At 33.4% G+C, this 13,916-nt stretch overlaps 1 protein-coding gene across 1 annotated transcript in view; it reads right to left on the bottom strand.

Moving 5' to 3' along the window:
- TPR (translocated promoter region, nuclear basket protein) overlaps positions 1-13,916 on the bottom strand; it is a 78,393-nt gene that overhangs the window by 27,903 nt on the left and 36,574 nt on the right. The window contains exons 27-39 of the mRNA XM_073216911.1: positions 13,688-13,835; positions 11,955-12,092; positions 11,730-11,861; positions 10,463-10,593; positions 7,011-7,221; positions 5,892-6,035; positions 5,375-5,573; positions 4,298-4,503; positions 4,043-4,104; positions 3,109-3,317; positions 1,766-2,038; positions 953-1,101; positions 257-340 (exon numbers count right to left, since the gene is read on the bottom strand). Coding sequence (XP_073073012.1) covers positions 257-340; positions 953-1,101; positions 1,766-2,038; positions 3,109-3,317; positions 4,043-4,104; positions 4,298-4,503; positions 5,375-5,573; positions 5,892-6,035; positions 7,011-7,221; positions 10,463-10,593; positions 11,730-11,861; positions 11,955-12,092; positions 13,688-13,835 — 2,086 coding nt within the window. The remainder of the gene's footprint in view (positions 1-256; positions 341-952; positions 1,102-1,765; positions 2,039-3,108; positions 3,318-4,042; positions 4,105-4,297; positions 4,504-5,374; positions 5,574-5,891; positions 6,036-7,010; positions 7,222-10,462; positions 10,594-11,729; positions 11,862-11,954; positions 12,093-13,687; positions 13,836-13,916) is intronic.

The following is a 13,916-nucleotide window of genomic DNA, read 5'->3' on the forward strand; positions in this document are numbered from 1 at the left end:
ATGATCTTTACTTGTGATAACTCTTAGCTTGGAGAAATCTGTCCCAAGTATGAGCAAAAACATGTCTTTAATCAAGTTTATGAGGCAGATACTAATTAGGAGTAAAACAAAGCAGAAATTGCACTGGTAATTCTAGTATTTCATTAAATAGAAAAGCATCATGTTAAAAAAAAAGTCCAAATAATATTTCACTTCATCGAAGTTAATTCTATTCATTAAAAGCCACAATTAGTTACTTTAAGTATGTTTTACTTACTTCTCCAATGGAATCTTGAGAATCTTGGTTGTATGCCTGAGTCTCTGCCTCTCCATCTGTACTTTCTTCTGCCATAACTTCTTCCTGAATCATAATAAAATTGTTTTAACCATATCAGTTCACTAGATGATGGGTCACCTGCTCAGCTAGTTCTCCCTATGAAACTGTATATCAGATTTGCTAATTTATATTTAACTTAGTATAATCAATCATACTCTTCTTTAGTATATACAAAATAAGGTTTATGAACATTAATTAAATATATACTAATAAAATTAATGTTTGATAGTAAAGCTTAGTTCATTACTACTTAGCCTTGACAAAAGAAGATAAAGGATGATAGTTTTGGTTCATCTGAGAAAAAGATGACAGATAAAAGTTTAAAATGTCCATGAAAAATAAACTTCCTTATTATTCAAATTAAAAAAAAATTGGAATGGAATTCAACTTCTGTTTTTATAGCTCTGCTTTTTAAGTTGAAATGGGAACTAATTCAATTAAAGATATGTGAAGAATATGAACATTGTTGGCAACAGCAACAATAACTGGCTGTCAGCACAGAAACTCTGTAGTAAGTACAACCACCGAGTTTTCTAGATAATGGATTTTAGCCCTAAAAGGTCCATTCACCTAATAATGCTGTAACTGAAAGAATATCTTAGCTCTACCGGAAGAAGTAAAAATAAACAGAAAGACCTCAGTTCCTACTGGTGTAACACTTTTCAACTTTTTTGGAAGAGGCATTTCCACTGTATCATCGGAGACTTGGTCTGATGCTTCTACGGTGCTATCCTCCTCCTCTTCTCGTGTACGCTTTGGCAAAGAAGAACTTGGGGTAGCTGAAACTTTGAAATTACATAGTTTAAACCTTGAATTACAGCCAAGATAATTAGACCAAGTTACATTTTAAAACATTTTGATCATTTAACTAAAGAAAGACAGTAAACACTTACCTGGACAGATCAACATAATTTGTTTCTGCTAATCTATGTGTGAGCAAAGAGCAATTTAAACTCTGAATCGATGGTCTTATACTATCAACCTAATCTTCAGTTAAAACAGCTGATCAACTTTTATAGGAATAGACCTGATTCACTCTAACTATACTGATAATTGCTAATGATGAAGTTTACACAGGGTCTTCTATAGTTTGTAAAACACAAGATTCCTTGGATAAAAAAATTTATACTCTATGTTTAGATTTGAAAATCCTTATATGGTCTTCTCTTAGATGTCTTTTAGTTCTCAGGACCTGTTTTAAGTTACATGTAGCATGTTGTTATTAAAATAAGTCAAAAGTACCTGCAGGGGAAGGAAGAGCTTAATGACAAAAACAAATGAACCTAAAATAGAATTCACTCAGTAAACATGAAGTGTCAGGAATATATTCATCCATTCTAATGCTATAAAACAAGTATGTTCAAAAAACAGTCAAGATACATACTATATCCAAGGCTATAAATGGACACGTCTACCCTAACTTCAACTTCATTTTAAAATTAACCTTACCAGTGCCAAACACTGCTGTGGAAGTAGAAGGCCGCTCAACCGGTGAGCTCTGAACAACCTCTACTATGTTTGGGGATAGCTCCTGATTTGCAGGCTCAATTTGAGGATGGCTCTGTTGGGTGGGTTGCACAAAAGCCGTAGCCTGTGTTTGTTGCTGAACAGTTAAAATGGGTTGAGGGATAGAAGGCTGGACATTAGGACTAGTGGAACGAACAGAACCACTTGTGCTTCCAAAAACTGGAACATGTTCCACAGGTCCTTCTGACTGCATAGCTGAAAAATAATTATGACAATATTAAATACATTAAGTCCTCTATTCTTACTAAAGCTGTAATTATCTTTCCCTACTCAGTGTCATAGGTGACATTTTGCATAGTTATTTGTGTACTTATCTGAACATTCCTTATGCAAAAACACTGTGGGTAAATACAAGGTAATTATGTGTTTTTCTATTGCCTATGTGACTGATATGGTTGTGTGCAGTAAATTGTTGGGTGAATTAAATAAATATATATCTGAAACTGTTTTTGGGTTTTTCAGTTTAAATTATAACTAAGTAAATGAAACTGAGAAGCTCAAAGATAAATTATAAATTTTTATTAAGCATCATGTTTTTACTTGATATAAAATGAACATTAAGTTTAATTGGTAATATATCTGATCATTTTATTGAACATAACTGAAATGAAATATTCTGTACTTTCATAGCATATACGCATACTACATATTTCTGAACACTTGAATAATATACTGAATGCCAGTATTTAAGAAAACAATCTAAAGAAACTGCATTTAATAAAGTTTTACTGGACACCTACCTTAGGACTGAGTAAAGGGATTAAACAATGAAAAGCACTATTCTTACTCCTTAAGGAGCTCAATGTAGTGGAATAAAAAGCCATGCATTCAACTGAATAAAATGTAGTTTGTAATTGCTGTTAATGGGTAAGAAAGTACCATGAGAACAAAGTGGAGAAAGTAAATAAATTGTCAGGTTCAGTGAAAAAGTGATTATTAGGTTGAACTAGTGATTTACTATAGTTTACCCAGAATGGGTTTCATATCTTTCTTAGCCATTAGAAATGAAAACTTGGGCCTCGGAAAACATACCACATATTTATAAGGGTGTATTCCCCCTTGGTTAGCTTAAAAAAAAAAGCAGAAAGGAAGGGAGGGAGGGAGTAGATCTGATGCATTAACAAGTACCTTGGGAGATATACTCTTGAAAATATGATGTACCCACTTGCACTATTTGACTTCAGCTTTAGTAGAAGCCTCAATTATACTTCTCAATAAATCTAAATAAGTAGTCAATCCAATTAGATCTGCATTATTTAACTTACCTTCTTGTGATTCCACTTGTGTAGTGGGCATCACTGTAGCTGTTGGAGTAGTAGTAGGATTTGTAACAGTTGCAGGTGTAACCATTGGGCGGATACTAGCCCTAGGTGTTGACTTATTTCCAGCCATAGCAGCAGCTGTGACTTTACTTGGAGTAGATACAACAGGAGTTGGCTTGATATTGGCTGTTGGTGGGTCTGATGTGCTAGCACTTACAGAAGGGAAAACGCAAGAAAAATGATTCATGAAAAATTACTATAAATATTCCTTATCAAGTACATACACTTCACCAAAAGTAAAGCACATATACTTCCTGAAAGGAGTGTTCAGAAAGTATGACTTTAATATGAGTTCAGACCTTGTTAATTCTGTTTTCCTAACACTGCTTTCGGTAGACTTTTTGACAAATAAACGGAAGAAAAATTAGACAGTATGTTTAGATTTGAAAATCCTTTGTTTATTCACTACATATTTACCACTGTTTTATTCACTACATATTTCAAGACTCTTTTTGAAGAGGTTTTGAATATAACCACTAAAAATTGTTCAGGAAAATGCTCTGCAGTGGTGTATCCTGATGATGTAGGATGTATTCAAGTATAAATCACTGAACCCAAGTCTCAGCCTGGCCTCTTATTATATTTGCTATCATATAACATCACAGGAAAAACGAGTAGCCTATCTCAGAAGTCAAACACAAACTAAAAGAGAAAAGATGTTTTCTTTGCCACAAAGTTCTGCCTGATAGGAACAAAATTATGCTGAAAACAAGAATTATCGAAAAAAAAGAAAATTGGCAATTACATGATGCCATTTTGCATGGAAAAACTATGTATTTTTATAATAGGTACAGATGTGTTTTCTCCCCAAAGATTACTCTCTTGTTAGAAATTTAGAAGAAAACAGGTAACAGACGGTAGAAGAATTAAAACTTACATTCCTCTTTCACCAGAAGCTGGAGTTGTCTTCAATGTGATCTGTCTCTGCTGTTCTGGGACCTATATATAAAAAGAAAAGTAGGTATTATTTTGCTTACCCAAGATTCCGCTAAATAATGCCATCAAAACATTTTACTTTTGTTAACTCTCTGTATATTCTGTTTAGTTGAAATTCATTCTGACAGAAACCCAGAGATCTCAGACACCTTCAAAGATAAAATGATTTTTCATTTGAACAGAATTAGTTAATTACCTTATTAGTAGGTTCTTGAGGTTCATCTCTCTGCTCAAGGTGTCTCTCTTGATGCTCCCTGAGTTCTCTCTCCAAGCGACTAATTCGACCTTCATACTGGGACTTAAGGGCAGTCATACGAACATCCAATTCATCTTTCTGCTGATCTAAAGCTCCATTCCTTTGTTTAAGCTCCTCATTTTCTTTAGTTAGCTGATCTTTCACACCTAAGTAAGCATGTGATTCTCTTAAAATTATATAATCCAAACATTGGAAACAAAGAATTTTTATGTGCCTGATAGGTACCCAAAAGTCATTATCAGATTACATTCCTGAGTTTTAACATCTACAGTTTTGATACACTATGTATCTCAATAAGCAAGGTCCTAGAATATTCATATTGATTAGTCCAATATAAAACATACTCCAACATAAAATATAAATGTATTATTAAATATAAGGATATCCTGAATTGTAAAATTTTCACTTCAAATAATCTATAGCATATACTCAAAACAATTTAGTAACGATTATTTTACAAATCAATTTGCTGGGACACTATCTCACCGATTAAAAAAATGCTCATAATAAAAACCAACTGATTTAGAATTTTACCTATTAAGCAGATGAGCAAAAAAGGTGCAGTAAGGCCCAGAGTGCAGCAACACAGGGTTCCGCATAAATCTGACATGATATTCCACAGAAGGGCTAGAGGACCCCTCAGTGGAGTGAGGCATAAAAAAAGTCACTGGGTTGATAAGATCCATTGCTGTTTAGGAATTTACAGAAGACCTCTGTATAATACACTGTGTACCCAAAAGATCTCCATCAGAAGACAGTAACAATTCCACCATAAAGCAGAAGCATCTATTAACAATTAACAATTAAGAAAGATTTCACAAATCAATCAAGGCCATCCTAATCACATGAAAATTAAGACTGCTCTAATTTTATGTCTAATTAAATGAACCTAATATTTAAAGCACACAAATAGAAATCGGTTTTTAATGAACTTTTTCCCTTTCTCGTTTAAGCCCATTTTATTAAATAAGCAACTTTCATTATGAAGTTCAAACCTTAACACATAACAAAATTTACCAGCTAAATGTGCAATTTTTGATTTTGCTGCTACAATGGCCTTTCTTGTTTTCTCCTCCTTTTCAGTTATCTGCTGTCGGAGCTGTTCCTCCTGAGCGGTTCTGTCTTGAAGGTCCTGACGAAGCCGTGTAAGTTCAGATTGAAGCTGAACAGTCTGTTCCTGAAGATTTCTTGCTTCTGTCTCTTTGTCAGATAATGTCTTTTAAAGGAAAGCAAAGTATTCACCATTGCAATTCAATTAAATCAGTATAAACTGAATGCCCTACAGAGTTACAAGGTAAAAGTCATTAATTTCCTTATTTAGATTAAATGGAATTATAAACATAATATGGTGGTCAAGACATTTTAATAGACACTTGAAGATAATTAGATACTATTTACATACATGATTCATTCAAAATAAAAATAAAAGATATACATTTCCATATGTAAGGGAAAGTAGTTAAGTGTTTGGCACATATTTCTTTAGGTATTCAACAAAGAAAGAATTAGGGACATACACTTTCACTGCTCATACCTTCTGCAGATTCTCTACTTGACTCTCCAGTGACTTTGCCTTTGTCTCAGCTTGGCTGAGGGTTTCTTTGAGCTCCTGCATTTCCTGGACCGAGACATGCTGCTCCTGATGCTCTCCAGAGGACTGAGCTGAAGCCTCCATGACCTAAGGTGACAAACAGCAACACACTTCCACATTTGTATCCAATAATTTCACTTCTCAAAGTTCACCTAAGGAAATAATCATGACTATGCAAACATACATATCTTTAAGGAGATTCATAAATAATTTTCTATAGGACAACTTTAATGTCTGAAAGTAAGGTATTCATTAAGTTAGGGCTTTCCATACAACTGGGTATTAAATAGCTAATCAAAAAATCAAAATGATGCTGCATTATAGACGAATGTTTGACACAGAAATATATTTTCACAATAATGAATAAAGTGAAAAGCAAGCTATACATGGTCTTATTTCTTGGAAAAACACATTACACATATGTAAAGAAAAGCATACTAAAGTGCTAACAGTGGTTAACACTGAGGAGGTAAGAATTTCCCATTTTTTTGTTTATATATTTTGTCACCTAATGTGCTAAATATGCAATTAAGTCAATATACAAGGTCTTAATCTTTGAAAATTAACTCAAGATTCAAAATATAATAAGGATTTTACAATTCTCTTTGCTAGATGGTTAACATTAAGTTACTTATTTAAAACTATAACAAAACCTACTTAATTATAAAGAGCTACCATTTTTTGAGTATGCAATTTTATCAGCATGAGTTACAAGAACATAGTTTTGAAAAGGCACAATATTTGAAATTGGAAAACTGAACTAAAATACCTAGTATTTACTAAAATTTCTTTATGAATTGACAATGTTCTTCAGGACACCGTAAAAAGCTAATTTTAAGCCAAATAGATATCATACATAAGTTTACATTCATGTTTAGAGTCTAAAAACCACTAATCAAAATGATTAAGACTTCTGTGAGTCATTTTAATATATACTACATACATACTATTATACGTATATTTTTATATATGTAAGTTTATGTATATTTCTACATACATAAAACCATAAACTGTGTATAAAAATATATAATATACATATATTAAAAAATCATTTCAAAATACCTTATCTTGTTGTGCTTTAAGTTCTTCATACTGAGTTTTGTACCTACGTCCAATTTTCTTGACTTGAGTAATAGTTTTGACTTTTTCTTGGATATCAATTACTTTGGCATCTAAGTCCTTCTGGATGGTCTCCTTTTCAGCTCTTACTTTATTTAAATCTTCCTTTAGACTCTGGATTAAATTCTGGTTGTTAGTCAAAGATGCATTTGATCTAACAAGAAAAAGGGAGAAGAAGAAACAAATACAAGAGAATTTTTTCAAATTCTAAAATCCTTTAGTTTACATTTTTATTGTATTCACTTTTGTTATATTTTTTATTTTAAAATCCTAAAACACACACTACTGAGCAACAACTGATTATACAGCATACAGTTTCAGAGTAATCAAGTTAGAGTACACAGATTTTAATCCACATCTGCTTGGTAGCAAAATCTGTAATCTTTTCCCTATATTGGTGTTGAGATTTGTAATATGTTAAGATTTGTAAGCCACATACAATCTTTGTTATATGTTCTTCTGTTTTAACAATGTTTTAAAAATGTAAAAACAAAAATCATTCTTGGCTTATATGCTGCACAAAAACAGGCCTGAGGGTAGTTTGTTAACCCCTTTACTTTTTTTTTGGTATTAATCTACAATTACATGAAGAACATTCTGTTTACTAGGCTCCCCCCTTCACCAAGTCCCCCCCACAAACCACACTAGTCACTGTCCATCAGCGTAGTAAGATGCTGCTGAATCCCTACTTATCTTCTCTGTGCTGCACAGCCCTCCACATGCCCCCCTCATTACACATGCTAATCGTAATGCCCTCTTTCTTTTTGCTGCCCTTATCCTTCCCTTCCCACCCATCCTCCTCAGTCCCTTTCCCTTTGGTAACTGTTAGTCCATTCTTGGGTTCTGTGTTGTGCTGCTGTTTTGTTCCTTCAGTTTTTCTTTGTTCTTATACTCCACATATGAGTGAAATCATTTGGTACTTGTCTCTCTGCCTGGCTTATTTCACTGAGCATTACACCCTCTAGCTCCACCCATCTTACTGCAAATGGTAGGATTTGTTTTCTTCTTATGGCTGAATAATATTCCATTGTGTATATGTACCACATCTTTATCCATTCATCTACTGATGGACACTTAGGTTGTTTCCATTTCTTGGCTATTGTAAATAGTGCTGGATAAACATAGGGGTGCATCTGTCTTTTTCAAACTGGACTGCTGCATTCTTAGGGTAAATTCCTAGAAGTGGAATTCCTGGGTCAAAAGGTATTTCTATTTTGAGCATTTTGAGGAATCTCCATACTGCTTTCCACAATAGTTGAACTAATTTACATTCCCACCAGCAGTGTAGGAGGGTCCCTGTTTCTCCACAACCTCGCCAACATTTGTTGTTGTTTGTCTTTTGGACGGTGGTGATCCTTACTGGTGTGAGGTAATATCTCTTTGTGGTTTTAATTTGCATTTTTCTGATGATTAGCGATGTGGAGCATCTTTTCATGTGTCTGTTGGCCATCTGAATTTCTTCTTTAGAGAACTGTCTATTCAGCTCCTCTGCCCATTTTTTAATTGGATTATTTGCTTTTTGTATGTTGAGGTGCATGAGCTCTTGATATATTTTGGATGTCAGCCCTTTATTGGATCTGTTATTTATGAATATATTCTCCCATACTGTAGGGTACCTTTTTGTTCTGTTGATGGTGTCCTTTGCTGTACAGAAGCTTTTCAGCTTGATAAAACCCACTTATTCATTTTTGCTTTTGTTTCCCTTGCCTGGGGAGATATGCTCATGAAGAAGTCGCTCATGTTTATGTCCAACAGATTTTTGCCAATGTTTTTTTCTAAGAGTTTTATGGTTTCATGACTTACATTCAGGTCTTTGATCCATTTTGAATTTACTTTTGGTATGGGGTTAGACAGTGATCCAGTTTCATTCTCTTACACGTAACTGTCCAGCTCTGCCAGCACCATCTGTTGAAGAGACTGTCATTTCCCCACTGCATGTCCATGGCTCCTTTATCGAATATTAATTGACCATATATGTTTGGGTTAATGTTTGGAGTCTTTATTCTGTTTCACTGGTCTGTGGTTCTCTTCTTGTGCCAGTACCAAATTGTCTTGATTACTGTGGCTTTGTAGTAGAGCTTGAAATTGGGGAGTGAGATCCCCCCCCACCCACTTTATTCTTCCTTCTCAGTTTTGCTTTGGCTATTCGGGGTCTTTGGTGGTTCCATATGAATTTTAGAACTATTTGTTCCAGTTAGTTGAAGAATGCTGTTGGTAATTTGATAGGGATTGCATTGAATCAGTATATTGCTTTGGGCAGGATAGCCATTTTGACGATATTAATTCTTCCTAGCCAAGTGCATGGGATGTGTTTCCATTTGTTAGTGAGCTCTTTAATTTCTCTTAAGAGTGTCTTGTAGTTTTCAGGGTATAGGTCTTTCATTTCCTTGGTTAGGTTTATTCCTAGGTATTTTATTCTTTTTGATGCTATTGTGAATGGAATTGTTTTCCTGTTCATTGTTATTGTATAGGAAAGGCACAGATTTCTGTGTGTTAATTTTGTATCCTGCAACTTTGCTGAATTTTGGTATTAGTTCTAGTAGTTTTGGATTGGAGTCTTTAGGGTTTTTTATGTACAATATCATGTCATCTGCAAATAGTGACAGTTTAACTTCTTCTTTACCAATCTGGATTCCTTGTATTTCTTTGTTTTGTTTAATTGCCATGGCTAGGACCTCCAGTACTATGTTGAATAACAGTGGCCCTTTACTTTTTATCATGAACTGAACTTGAAATCAGATGAACTGAATTGAGTACGGGTTTAACAACTACTAACTCTGTAACCTTGGGTATCTTTCTGTATCTTAGTTTCTTTATCTTTACAATTAAGTATTATTATTTCTCTTACTTAAAATGCCAGACTATTGTTTGAAAAAAGTAAGAGGTAAGAGACTATATATGACAATAATTTGTAAGCTGTTAAGCTTTCTATAAATAGGGGCTATGGCATGGATAAGTAATACTAAAGCTTAAATATAGTAAACCAGAAATATTAATTTTACTACTAAATTTCTTATCTTTAAAAGGGTAACACTTCACTCTAAGTTCACTAAAAAGATTTTTAATTTAAAGACTTTCTTTATTAAGATATTCTAGGTTCATGAATACCTGCTAACCAAAAGAAAAAGAAAAACCTACTTAACAAAAATTATTTTGACTGCTTAGAAAATACATTTAGCTTTAGACTCACACCAACTGTGTAGTTTAAAAAAATAGTAATATAGATAAGTAATTCATATATGAGGGCATAAAATTACATGCTTTTCTCTGCAAGGTGATAAAGGGAGACACATGTTAAGTACTCTAGCACTTCCCAATCTTTCTAAAATCAGGGAGCATAGAGCAGACCTAATATTTTATGTATTATATACAATTTAAGACTTATTTCCATATACCTTGCGATTTCAGCTTTAAGTCTTCCAATTTCTTCAGTCAACTGCTGAATTCGCTTAATATGAACTTCCTTTTCAGAAAGGAGCTTCCGATATTCTTCTGTATCTGGATCTTTCTGTTGACTTACTAGATGCTAGAACAGCAAAAATGCATAATACGGTTTTGTAGGTTTTATGAAACTAATGTGCTGTAATAAAGTAAGCAGAGTATCTGTGTTAAGATACGAGGTATCTTGCATTCATAGTGATCAAGCACCGAACTACATGATAAAAACTTTGTTTAGCTAAGAAGTCAAACCAAAATGTAAGGGGAAAATAAACATCATTAACTTTTCATTATTTTTTTCATAGTTGCTAACATTTCACAACAGTTACAGTGGAACCAAATAAAGGGATCTGAAGAACCCACAAGCTTTTAACATTAAATACCTAAATACAGTGACATTTACAAGGAAAGAATGGATGCAATGTATTACAATCTAAAATACAAAAATATCTTAAATGAAATTGATTCCATTAACCAGGAAAGAAGGCAGGACAATTCAACATAAATATATCTAGACTTGGGCACATTATTCTCCTTTCTTGATTTTTCAGATTGCTTGTTGAATAAAAACAGGAATAAATGAGCTCTAAAATTCTATAATCCTATTCAGTTAATAATGGTTACCATTCTAGAGCATTTTCTAGATGCTAGGTACTGGTAAATTGATGTATATTTATTATTTTTGTAACATGAAGAGTGGTATTATGTCTTCCTTTGTGAAAATAAGAAAAACTGGCTTAGAAACACCAAGAAACTAAAAAACTGCATAACTAGTCTGATGCAGGGCAGATTTCTGACTTTTTTTGTTTGAGTGTAGAGCTGATGTTTCTACCCATACTATATGCTATGGTTTTGTCTCCCCTGAAAGGTTCCCATGAACAAGTCTTTTTAAAGTGCCTTAATAAACTATATAAATCCATTTTTCAAGTATCTTAAAAACAAGGTGAAATATTTTCAAGTGTTTTAAAGACAAAGTGAAAGCCAAAATTTGGAATTAAAAGAAGTAAAATAGCCATTTAAAAAAAATATAGAAACAGAAAAGTAAAAATTTAAAAATTGAGTTGTAAGTTTTAACATGTCATATATGTACATTTAACATATTAGACTTTCACTGATAAACACAGCGATTTTCACTAGTACTTCACATAATTTTACCCCTTGAATCTTACCCTATTATTAAAATCAACATGTTTCATGTTTTGGAATGGGTTTAATTGCATTTACCTGGTTACGTGCTTTCCAACGTTTGACATCTTCTTCTAATAACTTCTTCTCTGCTTGCAACATACCACTTTTCTCACTCAGCTCAGCATTTGCTTCTTGTAAGGGTAAAATATCTAACTCCAGTTTCCTCACCTGAAAATAGTGCCAGTAAGTATTTTTTTAACAACTGATGTCAAAACTCATATATAATAACATTAAAAATGACATGATTTGTAAGTGACAAACCTTTGCTTGCATCTGCTGTAGGTCCTGTTCTAGCCGCTCCTTTTCTTCTCTTAGCATCTTATTAGTCTCCATAACTACATTCATTGTTTCAGTTTTCTTCATCAGTTCCTCATGCTGGGCCATTGTTTTTGCAGTTACCTAAAGATTTTGAACACGTACATACATCAATATCTGACAATAGGTGAAGACGTATTTTCTTCCTAGCAATTCTTATCTTCCCTACAAAAAGTAAATGGATTTAAATGTTAACTTTTAAAACAAATTTTTGGGAAAGTTTATGTTTATTTTTGTGATACATGCTAATTACACAGTTAACAAATCCAAGACATTACAAAGATTAAAGTAAAAAAATACTACAAATCCTACTAACAAATAATCAGTATTAACATTAGGTAAAAACATTAATCCAGACATCTATTTATCTTTCTTCTTTTTCTTGCTGTACTGAATTTATTAATAGTTCCAAAATGACACTATTTTGGTTTTCAGTTTTTGCCCCCTTGCTTAGAAATTTTTTCATTTCATTCAGTTGTTTCATCACTTTGGTTTTGAGCAATTTTGCTGAATATATGTTCAACTGTGTAACTTGAATAACTTTTCCTGTTCTCAAACTGGGTACAGTATCCATCTTTTGCATACATTACTTTATTCTCTCATTAGTTTAAAATCTGTATCTCACGGGAGCCATGCTACACTGTTCATGTTTGGGTAGTCATTTATTATTTTTGATAAACTGTGTGTTCCTTCTTCAACCTCCTCTGACTATATTTAAGAATTAGCTCTCTCCCCTCCGAGCCTGTTTGTGAGCTGGCATTTTCTAGTATTACATGTCTTTCTATAGCCCAAAGGAATAGCAAAGGAAGCAGAAGAGACAAGAGAGAATATGTAACCTTCATTAGAAACCCTGGTTTTGCCCTTTTTCTTCCAAAGGCAGAATTGAATTGGAGGGTCTGTTATTTCCATGATGAGATAAATTTAAATTTGGATTGTTTCCTCAATAGGATGTAATTCTGGAACTTAAATTTCTGTTGAAAACATAAATCCCATAAATGTAATTATTCACTTTTCCCTGGTTCAACAGTTTCTCTCTAGCAGTCATTCCAACTACATATCAGTTCACAGAAAATAAATGATTCGAAGTCTTAATTTCTTTCCTTTCTGATGTGGGAGTATATTACGGCATCTCTTCAGAATAAAGTCATGCAATAATAAGCTTCTGGATGGTAGTGAGGGATTAGGGAATTGACCCCACTCTGTGCTGCGACCATTCACTCCCTGCACTGCCTTCTTTTCCTTCCTTTGACTGATAGTTTTGACTCCTTTTTGCTCCTTTGCTGAGAGGAAATATTCTGCAGCAGTTTCAATCTACCACTTTATCCTAGAATGACTACCCAGATGTACATATAATGGCAACTACAATAGCAAATTAAGATAACTGAAATTTATGACGCACTTACTATGTGGCAGACATGATTCTCAATGTTTTATGTGCATTAACTAAGTCCTCATTATTGCCATCATCCAACTTTTAAAGATAAGGAAATAGAAGAACAGGGAAGTTAAATAATGTAGGCGATGCTGGTTACAACTTGTGCTTAATAATGGTTAATGCACTTACCAGTTTGGGAAGAGTGCTTACTTCAAATTAAATTTTTATGTTAGCAACTGAAACAAGCTCTTCTCTTGATTTAACAACTGCTTTCTTAAATAAAGCTTAGGATTAGGATACATACCTGGACTTTCTCCCTTTCCGCATTTAGACTGTCTTGCAGTTCCTGTAGGTCTCTTTCTAAAAGTTCAACCCTTTGTCGATAACGCAGACTCTCAACTTGAGCCACCTCAAACCTAGTTTCAGCAATTTCTTTTTCTCGTCGTATAAATCTACAAAAATATGGAAGATTTTACTTGAAAAAAAAAAAGCCAACATTTCAAAGGTAATTTGGATAATTTTCAAGATGACAA

This window comes from Manis javanica, chromosome 11 (assembly GCF_040802235.1).
Source record: "Manis javanica isolate MJ-LG chromosome 11, MJ_LKY, whole genome shotgun sequence".
NCBI classification, from domain to species: Eukaryota; Metazoa; Chordata; class Mammalia; order Pholidota; family Manidae; genus Manis; species Manis javanica.